General features: G+C 39.9%; 1 protein-coding gene across 1 annotated transcript in view; it reads right to left on the bottom strand.

The window, feature by feature from the left end:
• ccdc88b (coiled-coil and HOOK domain protein 88B) overlaps positions 1-26357 on the bottom strand; it is a 59829-nt gene that overhangs the window by 20748 nt on the left and 12724 nt on the right. The window contains exons 8-22 of the mRNA XM_084948850.1: positions 25354-25499; positions 24943-25024; positions 22092-22250; positions 20059-20205; positions 19671-19845; positions 19326-19441; positions 18133-18201; positions 15069-15779; positions 13260-13439; positions 10146-10486; positions 9832-9991; positions 7616-7987; positions 4399-4560; positions 3314-3591; positions 2986-3129 (exon numbers count right to left, since the gene is read on the bottom strand). Coding sequence (XP_084804976.1) covers positions 2986-3129; positions 3314-3591; positions 4399-4560; positions 7616-7987; positions 9832-9991; positions 10146-10486; positions 13260-13439; positions 15069-15779; positions 18133-18201; positions 19326-19441; positions 19671-19845; positions 20059-20205; positions 22092-22250; positions 24943-25024; positions 25354-25499 — 3242 coding nt within the window. The remainder of the gene's footprint in view (positions 1-2985; positions 3130-3313; positions 3592-4398; positions 4561-7615; positions 7988-9831; positions 9992-10145; positions 10487-13259; positions 13440-15068; positions 15780-18132; positions 18202-19325; positions 19442-19670; positions 19846-20058; positions 20206-22091; positions 22251-24942; positions 25025-25353; positions 25500-26357) is intronic.

Here is a 26357-nt window from a genome sequence, read left to right as displayed (position 1 = left end):
AAGATCACTGTGTTATTATCCAACACAAGGAGTCTACACAAAGCCAGACAACAACAAACAGATATTATCTCGGACAAAATGTTTAAAGAGCAAATTCATTCGGCGTTGTTTGAAAAAGGAGTAATCATCTCAGTATCATTGTGTAATGAGGACGGAAAGACTGCAATAAGATGAAAACATCACTGATGGGAAAATTATACATTATTCACATAATCATTTTGGAGGTAAGTATTTTATACACATTAAAACAAATCAGTAACAGTCATATTAAAGTAGAAACTTCAAGTTCAGTTTCAAACTTTTATATTACACACACTTTATTAGGTACACTTTGCTGATACTATGTTGGACTCTGTTTTGCCTCCAGAACTGCTTTAATTTTTAATCGCATGGATTCAACAAGGTGCTGGAAATATTCCTCAGAGATTCTGGTCCATATTGATATGACAGCATCACACAGTTTGTCTGCTGCACATCCCATTCCACTACAACCAAAAGTTGTTCTGTTTGGCCAAATGAATAAATGATAAAGGGGTGGACATGGTCAGCGTAACTCTCAGGTAGGACGTTGTTTTTTTTTAAAAAAAATGCTCAGTTGGTATTAAGAAGAGGAAATACTTTTATGCTGTTCATGCCATGTTCTGACCCTCCCATCAACGTGGTGGATCAGAAATCCAGACTCATCAGAAGAGGTCACATTTTTCCAATCTTCTATTGTCCAATTCTGGCGAGCCTATGCAAATTGTAGCCTCAGTCTCCTGTTCTTACACGAGATCCAACTGACAGGAGAGGGTTCTAGTGTAGTCTTTTGTTTTTATAGCCCATCCTTCAGAAATGCTCTTCTATAAACCTTGGTTGTGATCAATCGTTATTGGACAAACTTTTGTCTTCCTAAGTAGCTCGTTCTCCTCTGACCTTAAGCATCAACAACATATTTTCACCTTGAACCTAGAACTGCTGCTCACTGGATATTGTCTCTTTATACAACCCTAAAAGCATGACAGCCCGGTCCACCATGTTTTCAACGTGATTTCACGCTTGTGTCTCTCCAAAGCGTGAAATGGATGCAGACGTTGTGTAAGCTGCAGTACCAGCAGAGGTAGATATTTTATTTCAACCCAACGTGAAAATAATCACAGGAAAGCAATTAAACAGACATTACTAACACATTTACATGGAAAAACATATCAGCCACCTAGCGTAATCATTTCTGGCACAGAAACACTCTGGAATATACTTCATACCTTCATACTTTGGTTACTTAAATCAATTATCTCCACCTGCTGGTACCACAACTTCTGCATGCGTATCCATTTCATGCGATATCAGGTTGCTTTATTCACCCTTGAGATGGTTGTGTGGTCAAATCCCAGAAGATCAGCCACTTCTGATATACTCCAACAAGATGCCATGTTCAAAGTCACATAAATCACCATTCTTCCCCATCTGCTGCTCAGTTTGAAGTTCAGAAAGTAGTCTCGACTAAGTTCAAATACACTGACTTGCTGACACGATCAGCTGATTTTAACAAGCAGTTGAACCTAATAAAATGGCCAGCGAGTACAGTTCAGAAGCCAAATACAATTCAACTGCAAACAGAGAAAACAAAAGTGCTCACAGTGGACAGTCTGACTACAGGAAAGGCACTCATGGCTAAATTCCACATTGGGGATGTTCTGGCTTTTGCGCTACTAGCCAGTTATTAATTCCACCTGTGCTTTCCCCACTGTGACAATTCAAAAATATTTACTGTGTAAAAAGGTGTTTTGAGACTCTGGAAATGAGTTTTTGGCCACTTACGGGCAGAAGAAATAAGTTATGTTAGGTAAATACAACACTGGCATTTTAAAGCCACTTGTTAACTAACCACAGCCATGGAGCAACGTTATTCTTCATTTAAAGTTGTTCCTGTCCTTCCGAGGAACTTTCCCTCTCTTTGAATTGTTATAACAACTCCTGGTTGGAATGTCTGATTCTTCCGTTCTAATATGTTTACCAGCTAGTCGCTAACCTTGCCCGCCTGCAGTTTGGCATCCTACTGAGCAGGTAGTGTACAATGTTTTCGAGAGATGTGCTTTCTGTTACAAATTCCAGTTATTGTTGAAATAAAAAAAGAAGACAATAAGAGAGCTGAGACTGAACCAAAACAGAAGACAGCCAGACAAGTAAACAATGAGCTGAAACTCACTTTGGAGCAGCAGAATCTGCAGGTTCATCACTACATCTGACGCGTCCCATCATTTAATATATTCCTCAAAAAATAGGTCATAGCCATTGTCAAGAAATTACTCAAACAACTGAAATGAATTGTTACATTGCACACAAGTCTAATTTTAATCTATTTAATATAGTTTTTTTTGTGTTTTGTACAGTATTTTTAGTTAAATGCTGTCTAAAAACCACCAAAGGAGGTTTTTGTTTCCCTGCTTTGCCAGCCACGTATTTGCAAGAAGCAATCAATTGCATCAAAAAGATGATGATGGTTGATTAACTAATTATGTCACACAAGTATCTTATGATTGTGGCCTTTATTATCATACTGTATATCAATCAGTCACTAAGAGAAAATATGATGAGAAGTGTTCAAAATGGTCTCGAACTTCAGTAAGCCTGATCTGCAGCTTCAAAAGACACGAAATGTTTATAACTAAGGAAATGGTTTATTAAAAGGCTGCTTTTCATAAATGTACCTGTTGCGTGTCTGCTTTTAGAAAGAAACTTGAAAAAAAAATTATTATTATCTCTTTTTCTTGTCTTTTTTTTTTTTTTTTGCACTATAACTTCGTTTTTTCGTGCTCAGCCCAGAGGATTTAGATCTGGAACAAAAATGTATTCTGCGCGTTATATAGTACATTTGCATTCAAATTGATTCTTGTATTGCTCGCTGTGCTTCATATAGAGACATTACTGCTGCTGCTGCTCCTCGTATTCAAATGAACACGAGTGCTGTGAAAGGATGATCAGATCCCTGACTGGATTTGTTACCTGTCATTGTCTTCTTTCAGCCTCTCCAGCTCTCGTTCTCTCTCCAGCCTCCTCTGGGCCACCGTTTCCATCTTCTCTCTTTCCGTCTTCATCTCCCGCTCTCTCTCCTCCAGCTGGGTTTTGCCATCCAAGAGCTCCTTGTACCTTAATATTTCAAGCACAGGATTTACCTCCAACAAAAGATGATGTGTGTCTTTCATAGATCAAGATGTTTTTGTGCATATTTAATTTTGGGGGAGATTTAAAAGAAGTCCTTTCAAACTTGGAAAATATGTCACAAATCTTTAAAGTGAAGATTTCGTGTCTTTAAGTCAGTGAGTGTTTGTACCTGCCCTCCAGCTCTCGATGCTGGGCCTCCAGGCTGCGATTGTTGTTCCTCAGTTGAGAGTGCTTTTCCACCAGCTCCTCCAGCTCCACCTCCTGACGCTGTTGCAACGCAGTCATCCTTTCGTGGTCCCGCCTCAGAGCGTCCATTCTGGCCACGGACTCCTCTCGCTCCCGCGCCCACACCTTTGACTCGGCCTCTAGGGTGGCACACCGTGCCTCGCTCTCACTGCAGCGTGCCAGCAGCACTGCATGCTGGGAGCTCAGTGACGCTTGCTCCACCTATGTTTGTGTGTATGTGTGTGTATGTGACAGAAAACATAGAGACCATGTCTGTAATTTAGCAATTTCAAAAGGTTGAGCTGAAAGCCAACAAGCTTGAAAGTTAGTTTATTAACCTTTTGCCATGGGTCTAAACAAGATATTATGTGTGCAGCACTGGGCACTTAAAGAAATGGTTTGACATTTTGGTAGTTTTCACTTTCTTGCTGAGTTTTATAAATAGACTGATACCAAGCATAAAGCCAGAGCAATCACAAGCCAGTCAGCAGAATGAATTAAAAACACTCCGATTGGCCTCTGTTGTCTAAAAAACGGATCATTTCCTGTATCCTCCATCGGATGAGATCATCAATCTGATAAAAACGGATCACAGAATCTGTTTAACTACCCGTTTCTTCACTGGAATATTTTCTCCATCTCTTATGAAGACATTCATCACAGCTGTCCTTTGAGATAATCAAATAGGCTACAGCAGAATACTTAGTAAGCTTTAAAAAACCTGGTAGGTAGTTTTTGACCTTTGGACAGGGCCAGATGGGCTGTTTCTTCTAGTTTTCTGCTCTTTAGCCAGTGCTATGCTATGACACTGGCACTGAGCCTGTCATCTTACTCCCCACATTAGAGCAAATACAAATATGAAATAATGTCCAATATTGTAACAGGTCCCTGCGCACTTTACGTCAAAATTCATTGCACAAAGACTGAATGCGTTTCACTTTAGGAAGACAAAAGGCTTAAAAACAATGTGCACTTTTGAACAAATCAACTTCAGCCATAACCACGCTCTGTGTCTGTGTGTTAGGTCACCTGTAGTTGTGTGTTGAGCGTCTGCAGTCTGGTGCAGGAGTCCTGCAGGCTGAGGGAGTTCCGACGCAGAGCCTCCAGCTGCTCCTCAAGGTGCTTACAAGCCTCCTGGGACTGAGACAATCTCGTCAGCAAAGCCTCTTGCTCTGCAGCCGCCACCGCTTTCTGAGGGGGAGAAAAATCTCTTCTTTCATTTTTATAATGTCTGTGCTACATCTGGCTCTGGAAACATCCATAATATTTAAACATGGGCAGACTCTGCCGCTGACCTTTTAAAGTGCTCTCAGTCAGGTAGCATCTTTATGCGACATTTGTGTCACTCTATAAACACAGAGATGAAATTCCTCCTGTGTCTGACATAAATGTTAAAAATTATATTTCATTAGTTCACATCTGTTGTTTACGCGAGATTTCTGTCAGTGCAATCTTTCCACAGGCTTTAATGGTCCAATCAGAAAATCTGCGAATTTATTGATGACACATGATTTGGTTCAATCTGCTCTGATAAATAAAGGAATGTGTTGATTTGGCACAGAGGCGGGTAGTTTAGAAATGAAAAGAAAACCACCTTATAAATTGCTGAGGGTGTAAAATCTGGTGTATTTCCCAAAATTAAAATTAACTTGGTGCAAACAACAAGTCAGCTGTACTCCCCCTACACTGCGATTTTATTTGAACATTTTATTTGCAAGTACTGGAAGAGCGACAACACATTTCATGTGTGCATCGTCTAGAGAGTCTAGAGCTCAGTTTTGGTGTGGGGTTGTTATTTTTTCCCCACTGTGGAGTCTTCATGTACTGCTGACTGACTCATAGTGCTACACAGGGGATTTCTACTTTTTATTACAGTCACTTTTAGATTCTTCTCCTACTTCATCATCCTAGCTCTCTCCCTTCTGATGTCAGTGGCACAAAATAACTACACTCACTGGTCACTTTATTAGGTACACCTTGTTAGCACTGACTTAGACCCCTTTTTGCCTTCACTGCTTCCTTAATTCTTCGTTGTACGGATTAAACAAGGTGCTGGAAATATTTCTATTAGATTTTGGCCCAAACTCGCATGATACACTTACACACGGTTGCTGCAGATTTCGCTAATTCTACCAAAAGGTTCTCTGCTGGATTGAGATATGGTTACAGTACAGTGAACTCAGTCATGTTCAAGAAACCAGTTTGAGATGATCTGAGCTTTGTGACATGGTCCGTTATTCTCCTGGAAACAGCCATGAGGAGATGAGTGCACTATCATGATGAAGGAATGGACATGGTCAGCAATGATACTCACATAGGAGTACTAAGGAGTTCAAAGTCTGGCAAGAAAATACCCTCTCACATCACATCCAGCCTGGACACAAGGAAGGATGGATCGATGCTTTCATTTCATTTTAGCCTAATTCGAACCCTACCTTCCAAATGTTGGAGAACAAATCTGACACTCATCAGATGAAACAGCATTTTTCTAATTTCTATCATCAAATTTTAGTGTGAACTGTTGCCTCTGTTTCCTGTTCTTAGATGACAGGAGCGGCACGCCGTGTGGTCTTGTGCTGCTGTAACCCATCTGCTTTAAGTTTGCGCCTTCAGCGATGCTTTTCTGCAAACCTTGGTTGTAACATTTGATTATTTGTGTTACGGTTGGCTTCCTATCAACTAGAAGCAGTCTGACTGTTCTCCTCTGACCTCTGGCAGCAGCAAGGTATTTTTTCCCAGAGAACTGCTGCTCACACGCTTCTTATTTCCTGTTTGTTTTCCTTGCCTGTTTGTCTTGTTTCTATTTGTGTGTGCCAGACATGGATTGTTATCTCCTGTTCTCCCAATCAGTGTGCAGATTGGTGGTTCATTTACTCATCAACCTGCACTTCAGGCCAACTCCACCACAGAGCTATTGTGGTAATTACATCAGGCCTTCATCTTCAGTTTAGCTTTTGTTCCCCGTGTTTGTTTACCAACTTCTCACCATTCAGCTTGGGCCAGCTTTCATTCTACAGCTACAGCCACCCTCACCTGCCCATCTGCTCTAACTGCCATGCTCACCATATTCATTCACCCTCTGCCAGCACAGCTCTTCCATGATTTTGCTCCACCTCATCCTCCTCACTTCTGCAACTTGTGTACCCCAATAAAGACTTGTTGAGCTAGTATATCAGAGGGTCTTGCTTCTTTGCTTCAGATTACAGTTGATCTTCATACTGCTATTGCATCAGTTTGTGAAATACAAAAAACAATGATTCTAGCTTGTGATGCTTTATGATAAAACTTGGTGTCATGCTTTACCAAAGAGTGATTTCTCATCTCAGCTTCTCATATGGTTTCATTTATAAGAAACCCAGGGGGCCAGAAAGGTGAGATTTAACCCTAATATTTCAAGAAAAGCAAAAAAAAAAAAAAAAAGCTTAGAAGGAGGTAATACTTTTTGTTTCTTCTCCCATGATGACAGGTCTACTCGGTTTTATTGTTTGGCACTCGAGGGGGTGCCTACTCAGTTATGACCAAGCGTGTACGAACAGGTGAAAATGAGCTCCCACCTCCAGCAGCTACAGCCAGTAAGGAGTGAACATTAAAATGCTACTTTAGCTTTAGTATTAACAATCCTGCACACTATATCACACACAGGAGCCATTTTCCTGCATAATTTCCACTTTTAAGATTTTAGGACAGTGCAGCTATTAATTCTATTTACTTAAGTAGAGCATTCTTGCATTTTTAGATGTGAAGATGTCTGCATCCGCAATCATTGTGTGTGCATTAATAAGTGTAAGTGGAACCAGGATGTAGCCCGGATCTGTTTGTGCCTTAGTTCATCTAGACTAATCTACTGTACAAAACCTGAAAGCACTGACGTAATAACGTTCTGAGTGAGAGCCACACCGGGTGAAATTTGTGACCTTGGCAATGCTGGAAGCGCCCCTCACAGCTTGATGTTAGAGAGTATGTGTGAGTGTGAGAGAGAGACAGTAAGAGCTTAAGCAGAAAAGCAGCAGAGGAGATAAGGAAGATTAACAGTAGCCGGGGTGACATTTTAAAACCGATGAGCAGAGATAAAGCTCTAGTTTTGGAAATAAAGTGCTGCACTCTGGGAAGTGGCCCACTGTGAGCTGATTGTCCTCGAGAATCCCTAGAGCAAGAATTTCAACATAATATACATCATCTCCCTCACAGGGAAGACCGAGCCCCCACACCAACCCCCAAACACCCACTCACACATTCAAATACAGACCTCTTTTTCCAGCTCGATCACCCTCTCACTGAGATGCCTCTCTGCCTCCCCCGTGAAATGATCGCGGGTCGTGGAAAGGTCACAACCTTTGGCAGCCTCGGGGCTTTGATCCAAAGGTGACATGTCTTGCTTGTCTGTCGATTCTGAATTTGAATTAGGCGCACTCTTCACTTCTGCACTTTCCCTCCTGGTCTCTAACTGCAGAGATTCACTTTTCTTTAGGAGCTGGGAGAGAGACTCTATTCTCTCCTGTGACTGGTGGAGAGAATCTTTTGCCAACTTCCGCTCGGCTTCGGATCGCTGTAGTTTCTGGCTCAGGTGTTCCACTTCAGTGGCCAGTTTCTCAGAACGAGCCTGCTCACGGGTTAGATCCTGATAAGAGAGAGAAAGAAAATCTGAGAAAGTGTAAAGATTAAAATCTCTGGAACTTGCTGTAAACACCACAAAAAAAACTAATCTAAATAGTAAATGGCCTGTATTTGCATAGCACTTTACACTACATTCAGTCATCCACCCATTCACATACAGGTGATGGCAAGCTACATTGTAGCCACAGCTGCCCTGCACTGACAGAGGCGAGGTTGCCGGACACTGGCACCACCCTCTGACCACCACTAGTAGGCAACGGGTGAAGTGTCTTGCCCAAGGACACAACGACCCAGACTGTCAGAGCCGGGGCTCGAACCGGCAACCTTCCGATTACAAGACGATTTGCCAACTCTTGAGCCACGATCACCCCGAAACCTACATACATGTTTCCCCACATAAGTTTGTTTGACTCAGCAGTCCTTATGCACCCATGTATGTTCTCATTAGTACACTCGTCCCCTTCGAGGGACAACCCAGTTCAAATCAATACAAAGTTGTTGATCGCAGTGTAGTGATAAAACATTTCAGTCTTCATGGGAGTAAGATGTCACCATCAATAGGACAACTGAGGTCAGAGTGGTTTGATATATATGGAAATAATGGCTTCGCGGTCTGTACACTGCAACCTAGCTCAACACCAACAGCACATTTTAGTGTTTGACAGTGCTCACAAGCATTATTATTAAAACACCAAATGAGGGATTATGTTGTGAACGTGTGGTGTTTCATCCCTCCAGACTTTAGTCTCTTGGGAAATCAATGCCAAAGAATATTAAAGCTGTTCTGTTCAATATGTGGTAATCCAACACCTTCCTAGGAAACTTTATGTTGGTTTTTCCTTTCATTTATCACCCATTTACACTACGTTCTTAGTCTGTGTGAGAACCAGTCCTCATGTGAGTAGTTTGATACTAGTTGTGGTCCTAGAGTGGTTCAATCTAATAACATTATATCATAATTAGTATAAGTTAGTAATTAGATACCAAATTAGTAGGCAAATAACTAATATAAACAACTAGAATACAACACTAGAACATTGCCTAACAAGTGCTGAATCTTTGTTTTCTTAGAATGGATGGATAGGTGGATAGAAATCTATCTATCTATCTATCTATCTATCTATCTATCTATCTATCTATCTATCTATCTATCTATCTAATAGATTTCAATTGTAAATTCATGTAAATGGGGAATCCTCTTCCCATCCTAAAGCTCATTATGGAGTTCCACAGGGATCCGCACTAGGACCAATTCTGTTTACATTATACAAGAATTATATATGACTTACTATGAATTCACACCAGCTACTCTAACATAGAATAAAAGAATAAACAATATGGATCTAGAAATGAGTATAGTAATTCAGCTTAAAACATAATTGTTTATTTACTTACTGTATAAGATTTTGAGTTTTTCAGAATGTATTTATTTTTATAGCTTTTTCTAATGTTAGCAGAAAGCAGTCGACATCATTTTCTTCATTCTGTTGTGGCCACACAATATATAAAATCCACACTCAAATGCAACTAAACAAACACTTTAAGAATGCATACTTCACTTTATGTTGTAGTAAATAAAGTGTTACTGTTTTCCTTTTTCCAGTTTTGAGCACCATTTCCATTTTCATTATGCTGTGTGCTGAGGGACCACAGTGTCCATCAACAGATAAAAAAAAAAAATACAATTTGAATCTTCTGCATTTCTCATTATTTTTCCGGTGTGAACACACTGAATTCATTTCAGTAATAATAGTAATTTCCACTGCTGAGCTGCCTGTGAATTTTCCACCACATCCCTGCAGCAGTGCTTACCATTAGGAACTAAAGTACCACGTCACACATACACACCTGGGACAGTGCGCTAATCTTGGCCTGTGCTTCTGCATACTGCTCCTGCAGCTGCTGTTTACCCTCTTCCATGCTGCTTAATCGAAAGCTGAGCTCTTTCTCCAGGTCCTGCAGCTGAGCGCAGAGCTCCTTGGACTGAGACAGCTGCTGACACACACGTCTACACACACCACAAACACATTTTAGACACTGGTTGCATAAGACAGAGTTGACATTAAAGATAAATGTACTGTTCAGCACAGTGCTGTCTCTGGTGCCTTATAAAGTTAACTGCATGATCAAGGTTAACTCCATGTCCTTAGGAGTGTGTGTACCTGTGTTCAGCATCCAGAGCACAGGCTCTCTGGTTGCTGTGCTCCAGGGCCAGGGTTGTGCTCTCCAGCTGCTGCCTCAGTCTCCCCGCTTCCCTCTCTCTCTGTCTGCCCTCCTTCCGTTGGCCATCCAGTTCTGACTGACACACCTCCTTCTCTTGCTCTAACCGTGAAGCTTCGAGCAGCGCCTGATCTCGTGCCCTGGCCAAAGATTCAGCCTCGAGGGTAGCCTCGCGGAGCTCTGCCTCCAGCTCCTCCTCGCGACGGCGTGAGGTCTCCAAACTGCGGCCCTGACGCTCCAACTCTGCTCTGAGAGTCTGAGTAGTGAGCTCTAACTGGTCACTCTGGCAAAAGAGAAAACACAAAGGATGATTTCGGTTCTTAACGCCCACTTTAAATAAGTCCCCCATAATCACAGAGGAAAGTGCAACAGACAACACGAATGCATGTGGCCAATAAAACAGGCAATAAACATAAAATTAACTTTATCAGAGTACAAAAATTAAACCACTAGCACAGTTTTGCGTTTGGGTTGTTGATTCTACTACTTTTGTAGTTTTCATCCCTCGTGTTTTTTAGTGTTTTCCTCTTCACTTTCTCTCGTTTCTCTCTTTTTGTTTCTTGTTATTTTATAGTAACTTCCTGTTTAATTTTGGCAGTTGCTTTACTCTAAGAGTCAGCTGTTATCTGTATGTGCCTTCCCTGCCCTATTTAGTTTCCCCTGTGTTATTATAGTGAGTTGGTTTTCTGTGTATTTATAGTACCGTCTCTAGTTATTTGTCATGATGTCTGTTTTCCTTTCGGCATTGTTTGTTTTGGGCCAGGCCCCAGTGCACCTCACAAGTCCTCAAGTCAACCCGGGCTGGACCTTGTTTAAGTTTTGTACCTTTTAATTGCACCTTGGGCACTTTATCTGCTCATACTCTGAGATCTTTGGTACCTGGTGGATTTCTGTAGCTCCCACAGCTTTCATTAGTCCCGCCTCCTGCTGTGTGCCCTGCTTTTAGGTCCTTGCATTTGATTGGATCAAAACAGCAATAATACATTTTAAAAATACAGCTCAAAAATAAGTAATTCAAAAGTTTTCAGACTATTAAAAACAATAAACATTAATTTACATTGAAACCAAACTGCAGATTGGACTCTGTCACTTTTACTTAAAGGACCTCTGTATAAATAACAGGAACTGTTTGCTTATCTGTTACATGGCAGTGGTTAGATATTTCTACTGTATAAGCAATACTGTGGTCTATAATTATTTTCCTGAATGTTAAAATGCTCACCTTTAAATCCTGTTAGGGAAATTCACCTAATTTATTAAATCCTGTACTTTAGTAAAGAGGATGTATAAAGAGGGACGAAATAGAAAGTACAAGGATGTCAAGAGTACTTTAAAGCACTTGAGTAAATGTACATTTTTTTGCCGCCTACGGGAGAATAACCATACTTCACATTACTGCACCCCTCCACATCATCAAACGTGGATGTAAACAATGCAATTCAGAAACACTTTCAAAGCCCTATAGAAAAAACATATTGAGTAGATTTTTTTTATTTCCAAGACACAAAACAGCGTCCTCCAGATTGTGGACTAAATCTCCTTACTTAGCAGAAAATCTGATCAATTTTTCCAGGATATATGAGGGTTTTTAAAAAAATAAATAAAAATGCTTTAAAACAAACCAGTTCAGTAAACGTACACAACGACAGGGAAGCAAAAGGGAGAATGAGACGTGAGTTCCTATTTTGGTTTTACTCACACCTACAGCTGAAAGAAGTACACTTCATGATTCATTTAACATGCACTGTTTTATTCTCATGAATTCTGGCTCTCTGCTTCTCCTGCTGGTGGTCGGAATGTGAAGTCTACCTCAAATGTAGCTAGAATCCATTCTGTGTCATGGGCTAAAACATCAAATATTGAAATGAACAAATTTTTAGTTGCTGCTGACGTCTGGCTGGCTTACAACTTAAGTTATTTTTATTCATAAACCAAAGTGACAGCAGAGTACTTTCTCAGCTCTAACATTATGAGAGTGTGTTGTTAGATTTAGTGTTTAGAAATCAAAGGAATGAGCCACTGTTTTTTAAAGATGCATCTCTGGTTTGATGCGATGTCGTGAGAAGTGTGGCAGATCGGTAGGAAAAGCCTATCCAGAGTTGCACTACTTTTTCATGCAAACAACTAAATGTACACAAAACAGGTTTTTGGGATGCGTCATAGCAGAAAACACTTGTTCTAATGTGCTGTTTCTTTACAATAGGTTGTCAATTATATGTTGTGTACAGTTAAAGAACATCCAGTCTTGGCTAAGAAATTTGTAGTTTATTAGCCAGAGTAATTTTAGTAGACATTTAGGCCAAACAGCCACAAAAAAGACTGACGTTTTCGCTTTCAAAAAACTGGGAGGGTGTCACCAAAGAATATTACCCCATCAGATGGAGGGTTATATACAGCGTTTTCTGAGTGGGAGGTATTTATGAATCCCTTTTAAGGTATTTCTTTAATGCTGACTTAGCAGTGCTCTTTTCCTTAGTTTGCAGTTTTTCTTATGTGTTGAAATTTTTACTGCAAATTGCACATTAAATTGCACCGTATTCACAAAGACTTCAATGACCCAAAGTGGGCTGTCTGAAGAAGGTGGCTCTCCGTTGGGTTTCTGCTTAAATCTCCATCTGGAGAAATGCACTGAATAAGCCGAACCAAAACATTCACCTGCTTCCCTCCTCTGTGTGCAGATGAGATTTTTGTCAATATGTGAATACTGCAGTTCAAATCTGATTTGCTCGCTCAATACAAGGTGGATAAAAATGTTAACATGCATCTCCGACAGCTTAATAAAACTGTTCCACTTCATGTTGTCAAGCCTGAGTCGTGCAGTAAGAGAATTTGCTTGCTGAAATACTGAAATTTATTGGTTTAGTGGAATCCAGATGGGATGTTTTTATTTAAGCAGATCACAGAGATTGACTGTAGGAAGATTTTGAACTCTTCTGTTTTTTATCTGCCCTTCTTCTTCTATTTCCCTCTTAAGTCCAGTGTCATCTGCCATGTTCATGGACATATTTGGCGTCTTTATATTGTGTGTGCAAATCTGTGGCTGTGTACTCTCCAACCTTGCGTTGGGCGGAGCGCAAGGTGTCCAAGGAGCTGCGCAGCGTGTCTCTTTCTCTCTCGAGTGTCGCCCGCTCTCCCTCCAGGGTGGCGATGATTGTGGTCTGCATCCTGTGAAGCTCTGCTTGGCTTCGTAAGCGACACAACTCCTCCTCCATAACTAGACCCTCAGACTGAAGAACCTGAGAGAAAAGCAGTTAGAAACATCTGAAATCTCGATGTATAGCAAGTGCATTTACTATTACTACAAAACATTCTTATATTTTTCCAGTAATTGAATGAGTCTTGTATATATATGATTTCTAGGAAAGAACTACAAACCTACAGCTTTAAAGGAAGTGTTGAGTAAATACATTTCCTAATAATTCCAGTTAACTGGCAAACAACACAAAGGGTCTGTTGTTGGTGCACTGCAGGTTTGATGAGTGTGCAAAAGCACAAACAATCCCAGATACTCTTGCAGCTTTGTGAGGCTTTACTCTGGCACACTGCTGCCCTGAGCGAAATGCAAAAATGCTCACAAAAGCAACCTGGTGAGCTTCAAGTTCCACCATGTTTGCAAATATTTTCCATCATGCATTTAATGTAAAGTACAGCTAAGTACAAAAAATCACCTTTTTGTATGATAATCATGACAGTGTAGAACAGAAACTTACCAAAGAAATTAAAAATTTTCATCTGGCTGAACGAATTTTTATGACAATCAATATAAAAGCTGTTTTTGTAATAGATATTTTAGTTTGGAGTGAAGAGCCACGCCACTGTTATTGCTGAAAACAATTCTGATGTGTGAACTTTTTGAATCTTTGTTTCTGTTATTTACAGAGTTACTTTAATTGTAATGTATATAATCAGAGACAATATTATGAAAAAAAACCCTGAAAAACGTCTTGATACCAATTTTGTAGTAGGATGACTCCATGCAGCTCATACTTCTAACCAAAAATAACCCAATAACTTAAGAGTGAGCTTTAAAAATCGCCTTCACAGTCATTGGTTTGTGCAGCCATATGCCACTTTCAGCGCTCCGCTGCAGTCTGGATTGTTATGTTTTGACCACTTGCAGTGAGACATCTGCAACTTCACCAAGAGCATCAAACATGTGGAGAGAGCAAGCATCAGCTTCTTTATCAAACTGACTCAGCGTTGCATGACAAGGATCTTCACTGGCGATAAGAAATCAGTCTCCGGCTACAACCCAGAGACCAAAGAGCATGGTTCAGTGGAAAAGTTAATTTTATTTAACATTTACAGTGCTGCGCTCTATACAGTTGTCCATCATCAAGGTCAGACTGTTAGTGCAGAGTTGCACTGTAACTGTAAGCGTGAACTTTCCCTGACTGTGACACGTTTAAAAGTGACGTTTTTCACAGTACATTGAAAACCCAGACTTTTTTTCTATATTTACCATTGTTTGTGCCCAATACATTTGTCACTTACCACTCTCCCTTAGAAAATATGTTATCTTTCTCAAGATGAAAGCTAAGATCCATCATGAGTCACAGATGTATTACTGCAAGTGGTCAGAGAGGGATTTCCAAGGAGCGATCTAAACATGTGCTTAGCCCTGAAAGCAGTTTATAGCTGCACAAGGAGTCGATCATTAAGTGGCTGGCAGTCAATTTTAAATCAGTTTCAGCTTTTGCTTTTTATGGGTGTTGTAGCGGGAACATTTGATGGCACTTTGCACACAAGAAACACATTATAAACACAATTATACAATAATATAACGCCCACGTTTTCACTTGTTTCACCGACCATTAATATCTACTTTCTACAGTCTCCAACTTAACCACTACAGCCAGCCATACCTCTATCTGCCTGCGGGCCTCCACCAAACTTTCTCCGGCTTTCTTCAGACGCTGCAGCTCAGCCTCGACGAGTACCAACCGCTGCTCAGCCTCCCAGGTTTTCTTGCTCTGCTCTCCCAGCTTAGAGCGCAAGTCCTGGGCCACGTTAGTCTGTCTTTCGGCCTCCTCCTGGGCCTCCTGGAGTCGTTTTGTCAGAAGCTCCATATCAGGACTAGTCAGGGAACATACGGCCAGATGTGTAGCTATAGTCTCTACTTTATCTTCAACTGATTGTTTCTGTATCTCTGAACTTATTGGTAATTCAGTCTTTTCTTTCTTTGGCTCACTTTCTTTTTCCTGTTTCTCCCTTTCTTTCTGCCCTCCCTCAGCCTCTCCTCTTCTATTGGTCTGGATCACCTCATTGCATGGTTCATCTTTTCCCATCTGAACATGAAGAATCTCTTCACCAACTCCTGCTTCACGGTGTGTCCCGATGACTTCTCCTCTTTTCTCCTTCTCCTCCATCATCTTAACCCTTCCTTCCCCCTCTCCCCTGCAGGATTCAGATCCCTGGATTCCTCTCACCACCTTTTTTCCCTCCCCCTCCTCCTCCACTCTGTCTGGCATCTTCATTCCTTCCTCCTTCCTCTTGTCTTCTAGGTGTTGAAGTTTGGTCACAAGCTTTTCCAGACGCTGTTTCAAAGTGGCATTTTCATTCTTCAAGTTTTGAAACTGAAAAGCATAATTGGAGAGAAATTTAAAGACATTTCAAAGCTTTGAATATCCCTTTTTTGTCACTGTTTCCTTTCATGTGCTGACAGTGATTGAACTTGAATGCATGGTGGGTAAGAAAACTGAAATCACCCCCTTTTCCTCAGAATACATCCAGTTTCAATACAAAAGAAAAGACAGTGAAGTAGGGAAAAACGAGAGAAGGACAGCCAGGGAAATTACTGATCGATTTAAATGATCTTTGGTTATAACAACACAATATAAAAGCACTCCTCCACACAAATAACTACAGAAAACTCAGTATGCCTGAAATCCGTCACACAGCACCATTCGCAAATTCTAGTATAACACAGAAAATAAATGAAATGAAATATACTGTTTGTCCAACTGAACAGCTGCACAACTGGCACCAAAAGTCACACAAAACATGATTCTATTATCCTCTAAAAAGCTGATTACCACTGATTTAATACAACTTTTGTGGCTACGGTAGTGTGATGTAATGTTGTGAACTGAGTAACATTTAATTACCATATTTCATCTGAGGGAATGTAAAGCACAGCCTTCAAGTGTCTTTTACGTGTCATACTCAGATTGGTTGTTTTAATCGTAACATATTTACTATTTATTACTTAAAATATTAGGTTTTTTTTAAAGTGTTAAAATAATAATGTCAAATCACACTGTCCACAATAATACAATAATACATTATAAAAAAAGTTTTATCGTGTGACATCAGTGACAAATCAAGGCCATATGTTTATGGGACTTAGCACACACAACACAAACCCAGAGAAGCCTGTGAACAATAAAATACAATTCAAATTCAATTCTGTTTGATTTATGTGGGGCCAAATCACAGCAACAGTTGCCTCAAATTGCCCTATATTGTAAACTAAAGAACTTACAATAATACAAACAGAGAAAACCCCCAAAATTATATGACCCCCTATGAGCGGCGGCAGTGGGAAGGAAAAACTCCCTTTTATCAGGAAGAACCCTCCAGCACAACCAGGCTCAGGGAGGGACGGCCATATGGTGCAACCGACTGGTAGGTGAGGGGAGGAAGACAGGACAAAGACATGCTGTGGAAGAGAGCCAGAGATTAATAATAACTAATAAGGAGTGTGTCAGCCTCCGGTGATCATTTAATCAGAATTGAATCTTCACGCTACAAATTTGTTTCACTCTTTGTTGAAGAGGCTGAGTTACTTTAGTTACTGTTAAACACTCATAATAACACTACCTAGGCAACCTTTGTGTTTACATTTGACTTGTGCTGTTGCACTGTATATAATACTGTGTCACTACAGTTGCACTATAGTGCTGCTGCTGCTGGTACCTTGTTGTGACAACAATTTCACACATTAACTTAGTCTGGTACCGCTGTCATCGGTGACAGTGCTTCACCGGAAAAGAAGGACAGAAAATACCCTTCATTTTGTTTGCACTGATAAATGTTGCCACCTACAAGTTATAATCACCGCTAAATGGTTGTTCAGTATATATTAAAAACATTTTTAATAAATATCATTATCCCTTTTTATCATTATCCCTAAATATTGTATTATTATTCTAAGGATATAGCATCTGCCCCCAGATTTCATTTGGTGGGAAACCCCAAAGCTATGCGGACACAGTTAAATGCAGTATTAACTGCAGTTAATTATGTTTCCCTTTGTTTAAGCTAACATTCATTCCAGTGTTTCTGTCATATTGGCCAGCAAACAATAACAACACAACATTTCACCAAACTTTACTACTTAAATAACAAACAGTTAATGAGAACTATAGAACAATATTTCTATACTTTCAGCTCTCTTATGGCATCCACCAGCTCCACCTGTCAGTCATCTGGTGTTGGGAGGCTAACATACACTGTATTTTTAAATCTTTTTCACTTGTTCCTGCTGCTGGTAGAGGCAGATGTAAGCTATGAGGCTGACAGCCAAAACAGTCAATTCTCAGGCTGGAGGATGGAAACAAAAAAAAAAAAAAACACTGAAGGAGGGTTGTAGAGTTTGCGAGCAATCCATTTCAAACACAAGTGAGCCATTATTTTTGTAAAAATGTCGAATACTGCAGCTAATTTTCTGCTGATGATAAATAAATAAAAACAAATTGATTCAGCACCAGAATTCTGCTCACACATGCCTTGAATTTATTATATATGGCTACATAATACATGTGGCAGAGAAGGGTTTTTACATTGGCTAAAAAAGCAATATTACTTATAAATGCATTAGCGTCAGAAGAGTTTACTACCAGTCAACAATGTGACGGTAAAAAAAAGAAAAGATGATTGTTAGAACAGTAACTGTTTGGTAAAGCCTTCAGTTTGCTCTGTGCTCACCTCCCTAAATGTTTCCTGATGTTTCATCTCCAGGCAGGCCAGCTCATCCTTTGCATCTGGAGAATCAGCCTGCAGCGAGGGGAGATGTGTCTTTAATGCCTTCATTTGTTGCATCCTGTTTTTCCAGCTTCATTTACATCTTTAACAACTCAGATATATTCAGAGATGGCAGGCCTGCTAGTATCGTAATTAAACATTCTTAATTAAAAATATTTTTTCCCAACATAATGATCATATCAAGACATGCAAGGGAAATGGAAAACTATATATAAAACCTAATTTGCATGTTATCCACTTGTCATTTCTCTTCTGTCTGTATGCATTACCGTGACCACTCGAGCAAAGTTACATTGTTACAACTACAAAGTTAAAGCTGCTGATTAATGTAAATATCAGCAATTCACACTGCTGCGCAACTCACCATGCAGATGACCTGCTGCAAACTGCAATCATCAATAAAAGGCTGTTCAGTATTTTTTAAATTGTGAGAAAAATCCTAGTAGCACATTTCCATGAAATATCGGGATTTTAAGGATATATCACCCAGGTTCAAGCTGAGCATCAGAATGGGGAAGAAAGGTAATTTCACTGACTCTGTATGGGGAATGGCTGGTCTGAGTATTTCAGAAGCTGCCGGTTTAATGGGATTTTCCCACACAATCATTTCTAGGGTTTAACAAGAATGGTCTGAAAAAGATGAAATACCGAGTGAACGGGAGGTCTCTGGATAAAAATGCCTTGTTTACACCTGAGGTCAGAGGAGATTTGCCAGACTGCTTCAGGGTAATATGAAGGCAACAGTAACTCAAATAAATCCTTGTTACAATCAACATATGCAAAAGAGCATCTCTGACTGCACATTACATTGAACATTGAGTCACACTGGGCTACAAATTGGAAACTGAGGTTTGATCATGGGTTCACCAAAATTGGACAACAGAAGATTTGAAAAACTGTGGCAGCAATCAGGTGGTAGCGTCAGAATTTGGTGTAAACGTCATTTAAGCATGGGTCCTGCCTGCCTTGTATCAGGCTGGAGGCGGTAGAGGTGGGAGATATTTTCTTGGTACACTTTGGGCCCTTTTAGTATTAACTGATCATCATTTAAAAATTCACAGGCTGCCTGACTATTGTTATTGAGTAAGGTGAAATTTTTCTCTATTAGTCACAACTTGCGACCTCTGAACTCTGACCTCCTGCTGGGCCTGCAGCTCCTCCAGTCGTCTTCTCAGCTCTGCGTTCTCCTGCTCCGCTCCCAGCAGCCGCAGCGTCGAAGCCTCGCCCACTTCCACGCTCAGGGGCTTCTGATCTGGGGCGCAGAGAGGAGGAAATAAAGAATAAAACAAGAAAAAGAAGAACAGAAGGAGGGAGTGAGGCAGATAGGTCGAGGAAAGAAACAGAGAAAAAGAGAAATGGATATATGAGCTCAGTTACTGTTGATTAATAACCTGTGGGTAAGTATTACGTCAAAATATTTTCTCTTATCAGTTAATTAGCATGTCTTAAATGACAAGGTGCAGAGAGGCGGGTGCTCTGACCAATCACTTCACTCAGCTCCTCGTCGGACTCCAGCTCTGATTGGAGGAAATGCTGCGGAAGTGCAACAACCGGAGCAAGGACGCTGCCCCCGCTGCTGCTGTGCCTCAGGTCAGCCTCGAGGCTCATGTTCATTTCCAGCAGTTCATCAACTCGCTGCCGCTCAGTGTCCCGCTCCTAAGCACACATACACACACACACACTCAATGATCACATGAGCAAGAGACTTCAATGGTCCTCCACACAACATGCATGGGGTTCTTTCATGAAATGCAACCTTTCTGTCAAAAAAAGAAAATATTAGAACAATCTGCAATCTTCAGTTCAATTAAGAGCTCATTTGTACGGGATGGACAGAAATGCAAAAACTGCATCATAGTTTCCACCCACCGCTTCCACTTCCATGATTCTCTGACGCAGCACAAGATTGTCCCTCTCCAGCTCACGTAGGGAGGAGCAACGCGCCCGAGCGTCCGCCAGCTGCTCTTCTAGAAGCGTTTTGGTTTCCTGCAGTGCTGCGCACAGCTGCTGCTGCTCCTGCAGGGGGCACCAAACAGAGATGATTGAAACAACACGATGACGTGCTCACGGTTTTCGTTTCATGTATTCTGTCAAGTCTGGGGTTTTTCTGAAGCAACTTCCTCTAATCTGTCATATCTATCAATGCTTTGCTCCCATTCAGTTCTCTACTGTCACTTAAGTGCACAAAGCAACTTTAGATGGTTTTAGCTGTCAGCTGAATGTATTTTCTATATAATTTCCCCTTATTATACAGTTCACAGTAAAGAAACAGACCAGTCTTGCTGAGGGAGTCAGAGAGGCTGACGTACAGCTGAGAAGCAAACTGCAGACATTGCAAGTACCAAAATATGATCTCCAACTGTGATTTTGGAGCTTGTATCCAGCTACTTTAGTACTTTTAGTACTCAGTCCTGATGCTCTCCAATGTTAGAGTTGTAAACTGTTGTAAATTATGACATTTATATTTTATTATGTTTTTGTTAGGCTGTATTAAGTGAAGTTAAACCCAGAGTAGCAGCTTGATAATAACAGGAAACAGCAAGTTATTACAATCTAATTACCAAAGTAGTAGCCTAGTAATTACCTTGTAACAGCAGTGGTTATAACTGATGTATATTATATTGAATTTTATGTAACTGTGTACTAAACAGGCCACATAAGCAAGACCAATTAGTATAGTAATATCATTTTAAAAATATTCATTTTTATATCCTCATACTCATGGTAGTTACTTCATAAAAAATAAGGTAATACTGATTAATATCTACATCCACATTAATAACCTATTAAAGCAAAATTGAAAAAGCAGACAACATGGTGATAAAATATATCTTTCAAAATGAAGGAAAATAAAATATAATATAATACTAAGTCACATTTTTAAGATTTGTTTTAGACTTTCTGTGTTTTTAGTGAGACAAGTTAGCAGTTTAACAAGAGTATAAAAAGCTACAAGGTGTTAAACTAGAAATAATCACACGCAAACTGTCAGCAAACCTCTCTATCTGTCTTGCTGGTCCTTTTTTGGCCAACTCGGTGTAATTTTTAGCAGAATCCACACTTACGCAGATCGCTGCAAACAACTTGTGAGTACGATGTTGTCACTACTGATAAAAAATGCAAATAAAACCCAACATGTAATGAAACTAATTTGACCTTCCAAACTGATTTTTATTTTTATTTCTTTACACGTAAACATTGGGCACCTTTTCCTCCCGATTCTTTACAGCCGCACAACAGTTCATTTTGAATTTCTGGAAACGAGTTCTCGGCACACACACAACATTAGAAAAAAATCACCCTTCCGGCTAACATGAGCAGTCACACTGATATTGAATTTAAGCAGGATGACTCAAAAAAGACAGGGAAGGTGACGGTGAGGACACTGCAAAGTGTTTCACAAGGATATGAGCACATTTTTTTTTGCCCTGAACAGTTATAGTACCTCGGAATAAATCTCATTTGGGTGTAAAACTTCCAATAACTGTAGCTGCTCTTTGTCAATGAAGCAGCTCCAGGCGGTAAATCCCAATGACATCACACAATATAATCTCATTCTCCGGCTTTGAGCTTTAGAGTTGTTCGTACTCACTCTTGATTGAAACCCTCAGGGCCGTGTGAGGGAATATATGGCTTTTGAGATTAAGTGGTACTTCTTTTAAAAAATAATAGCTACTCAAAGAGAAAGATTTAAAAAGGGATCTTCTTGATGTGACCTTTGCCAGTAATTTTTATATGAGGGCCTTTGTCAAGCTTGTGTGTGTGTATCAAAGCAATGTGAAAATGACTTTGTCTTCCCTGCATAACATTTTTTTTAAACTATGTATTTTGTAGTGGAGATGTAGCTGTGTTGCTTGATTTCTCTATGGTGTGAGATGTGTGCTTGGTGTGTGTGTGTGTACCTTCAGTTGAGTGCGTGTGAGCTCCAGGCTGCGCAATCTGTGTTTACAGCTTTGAAGCTCAGTCTGGAGCTGCTCGGACCGTGCAGCTCGCTCTCGGGCACAGTCCAGCTCATCCCGCAGTGCACGCATGCCCCTCACATCACCCTGCAGAGAACGGTTCTGCATGCGTGCAGACACACACACACACGGAGACACAGATACATTCATACACCAGCTGGGATGAGGTCAAAGAAGGTTGTGAACAGATCTGGAATGCAGTAAAGCAAATGTTGACAAAGTCTGATACATGAGGAAGGAAATGTGTGCGTGTATACAATCCTGAAATGTACTCACAAGGATAGAAAAAAATTGAAAAGACCCATATGGAAAAGAGCAAGAGCTTTAACTTGCATGTATTATAGTTTCAAATAACATTTGCATGTCTTCTGCTATTATTTACAATGAAAGTGGTCGAATTAACTGTGAATCACGTAAGCAATATGCTGTGTAAAATCAATGCAGAAAAGGTCATGTAGAAATAACTGGCTTGCAATAAGTCTCTTGATACTTATATAATTCAAAAGTTGAATAACTGATTTATATTTGGGCATTTTTTACACACAGCATGTAACTTCATTTAAACTACTGGAGAAATTACTCACATACTTATATTTAAGATACCCCTAATGTCCACTGTCATTATTTAAACATCATTCTAAGGTACTATTCAGGAGGACTGGCAAGAGGTAGCCAGTTACCCATCTGTAAAACTGTTTCCTTACAGACGTTATTCCCACATAGACATTAATCATTTAACAGAAAAATCACCGATTTAAATTGTAATTATCTTGAGCATTATCAACAACGCTTATGGCAAGGTGCTGCAGTGCTTAGCGCTGTCACCTCACAGCAAGAAGCTTCCTGCTTTAAATTCACCAGCAGGCAGGAGCACTTTCTGTGTGGACTTTATAAGGGTTCTCTCTGGGTACTCCGGCTTCCTCCCACAGTCCAAACACATGCATGTTAGGTTAACTGAATAAAGAGCGGTATGACTGTGTGGTTAATTGTGGCTTGTAGTCTAAAACGCATCGATTTGTCACTAAGATGTGAAAAGTAAAAATCCAAAAACTCAAGTAAATTTTTTAAATGAACGTTGACTTTAAATATTATATCATAGATGAGTCCTTACAGTGCACTTCTATATGTAAGACATATCTGCATAAGTAAATGATAATGACAAATGAAGAATGACAGTGATGTATGGAGTACACTTAGCACTGTGACAATGGAAAATGAAACTAAATGACTCGTCAGCAGAGATGGGCAGTAACGCGTTACTTGTAACGCGTTACTGTAATCTGATTACTTTTTTCAAGTAACGAGTAAAGTAAGGGATTACTATTGCAAAAACGGTAATTAGATTACCGTTACTTTGCCGTAGGAACGCTGCGTTACTGCGTTACTAAAACCGTGATTTTTTTGCGAGAATGTCTCATGACAGTGACGTAAGCGAGTGCGACGTTTGTGACAACAGCTGTGTGCAGATCAACAATGGATCATATATCGAGTGCGGGAGAGAGTATGACCCTGCAGCGTTTAAAGCGTGGAAGTACTGACCTTACTTTGAGTTTGATTCCATAAAAAGTGACAAAAACATTAGCGTCTGTTGTGCGTGGGAAGAAAACTTCTTTTTACACCGAAAAACCCCCTAAACAAGCTCCGAGTGCGCAACGACGTAATGGGAAATTCACAGAGAAACTCGCGGATTCTTCAACTGACCGCTGCGGCACACCTGCACCAGAGCACCCCTCCGCCTACACCACTCCTGCTATACAGGTGAAAATAGAGCAACAGGACCGCTAGTCTTTGATTTTATTTATTTTCTGCTGTGTTTTACTTGCATCTATTTGAAAGACTGAGTGTAAAAACAAAAAATATTTTATTTCATGTGCTGGAATGTGCAGAAAATAGGTTTAAATGTTAAACTAATTTCTTCAAGTCAGAGAATGTTGCATATAATTTAATTTTTGCTTGATGCATAAAGTTAAAAGCTTAAAACTGATAAAACAAGTTTTAAAAAGAGACTTTTCCATTTGATTACATTTTGTATGATGGATTATGCAGAAAAAGTAGAATTGGGCTGACAGATCTATTGCTTTATCACCTATTCAGGTTGTAAATCGTGTTTTTAAAAAGTAACTAAGTAACTAAGTAATTAATTACTTTTGAAAATAAGTAATCAGTAAAGTAACGGGATTACTTTTTTGGGGAAGTAATCAGTAATTAGTTACTGATTACTTTTTTCAAGTAACTTGACCAACACTGCTCGTCAGTGAGGGAACATTAAGACTGTATATGTATGATCATACCTGTAGTTTTGTTATGAGTCTAAACTTTCAAGTTCAGCTGAGACAGTAACAGCCACCTCTTTCAGGTCAAAGTGTATTTGAATGGAAAGAGCACAATCTCATTTACGGCAGAAAGATGTTTTTATTCAAGATCCAAATGTTTTTGGGTGATTCTGCACTATTATGATTAGGCCCAGTGAGCAATAGTCTAGCTGTTGTCAAATTAGTAATGCTGTATGTGTGGTAAAGGAACAGAACAAAACAAAACAAAACAAAACAAAACAAAACAAAACAAAACAAAACAAAACAAAACAAAACAAAACAAAACAAAACAAAACAAAACAAAACAAAACAAAACAAAACAAAACAAAACAAAACAAAAGAAAACAAAACAAAACAAAACAAAACAAAACAAAACAAAACAAAACAAAACAAAACAAAACAAAACAAAACATAAAAGAAAGAGAAGAAGAAGTCTGCATGAGATTTCTGTCTATGTGCTGACCTCTATTCCATGTCTGTACCTCTTTTTGAAGCTTCTGAAGCTGTTCCTCCATGGTCTCAATCTCCTGCTTGTAATCCAGTATCTGATCACCTTTATCTTCCCTAGAAAACATATCAGCACCGCAAATGCAATTACACAGTTTTTCTAAAGGCTTTTTCTTTTCTTTTGACTTGTATCTGTGATAAAGTGGCAGATAGAAATATAATTAGAGTAGAAAACGCTGTAATATTCTGAAACTGTACAGGCGTTTAATAAGCTGTGTGCGCTGGATTATCCCTGTGAGCAACTCATTTGATCCCGATTCATTGCTCAGGTTTGCAAATAATTTTCACTGTCTTGACACTGACCTTTGTCACAACTTTTTAAGAATTGTCCTGACTTTCATCATCTCGAGCACATACTGCACGCTCACACAAACACACAGACTCACAGTTGTTGTTTAAGCCGGCGCAGTTTGGCCTTGCTGTCTGCCAGCTGGAGTAGCAGACCTTGGGATGACTCCTCATTGCGGCCAACCAAGTGCCCCGTCGTGGAATCAGACTGGGCCTCCCGCTCCCGACACAGCTCTGCTATCCTCTGGGAAGAAGAGAGAGAGAAAGATCAATGATGGATGTGGAAAAGGATACAAAGAACGGCTGAAAAGAAAGACGTGGGTTGAGGACTAAAGGCTCAGAAACACATTTCTGAGGATCTGTGAAGGTGAAAACAGTGAGCCGCACATGGCAACTAAATAAGTATGTGCTTCAGTAGATGCTAGCAAAGGTAAGATACTAGTGTTTTGCTGTGTATGCACTCTTTTTTTTTACAGAGTAAGGAGCTTGGGCTGCTGTGATGTCTTCAGATGTTTTAGACTGTTTGACGCTTTGTGATGTAAAATTTAAGTCATATCAGTGTAGCAGCAGAAAATTCACACAAGGGTTAAATGTAGCAGGTATTTTTGCAAAGGGGGTGTATTTTATAAACATTAATGCAGAATGACCTTTTTATTCCTGTAATTTTGCAAACCAGCACAGCAACAGAACATTCTGATCTTACACAGTATTCACATAAAGGAGAGCACAGTGGGACAGGGTTTTATTAGGGCTGATTTAAATCTGTGGAATTTATTCGAAACAAAATTTAAGATCTTACGTTGCTTTGATCTCATATTAAGGTTGTAGGAAATGCCTTTTAATCCACTAGAAGCTTAAGACAGATCTCAGTTAAATATCACTGGATTCAAGGATTGAGAATGTGTTTGAGATCAGAAGGCAGGAACATGAAGTGGAATCTGAGGTGCATTTAGAAAGGACTGTGGGGTCTTTGCTATTTCAAAGAAGCAAAGTTACTACGCTCCTTACACTAGTTTTTTTTTTTTTTTTTTAAATACTGTAGTCTGTTATCTCCAGCCTAACAGCATGCATTTCATTTTCCAATTCATTGTTACTTAAATCA

Source organism: Perissodus microlepis, chromosome 2 (genome assembly GCF_051167445.1).
Source record: "Perissodus microlepis isolate ML-2025 ecotype Zambia chromosome 2, ASM5116744v1, whole genome shotgun sequence".
In the NCBI taxonomy this organism is placed as follows: domain Eukaryota; kingdom Metazoa; phylum Chordata; class Actinopteri; order Cichliformes; family Cichlidae; genus Perissodus; species Perissodus microlepis.
The sequence above is the reverse complement of the archived record's forward strand: the minus strand, read 5'-3'. Positions and strand labels throughout refer to the sequence as shown.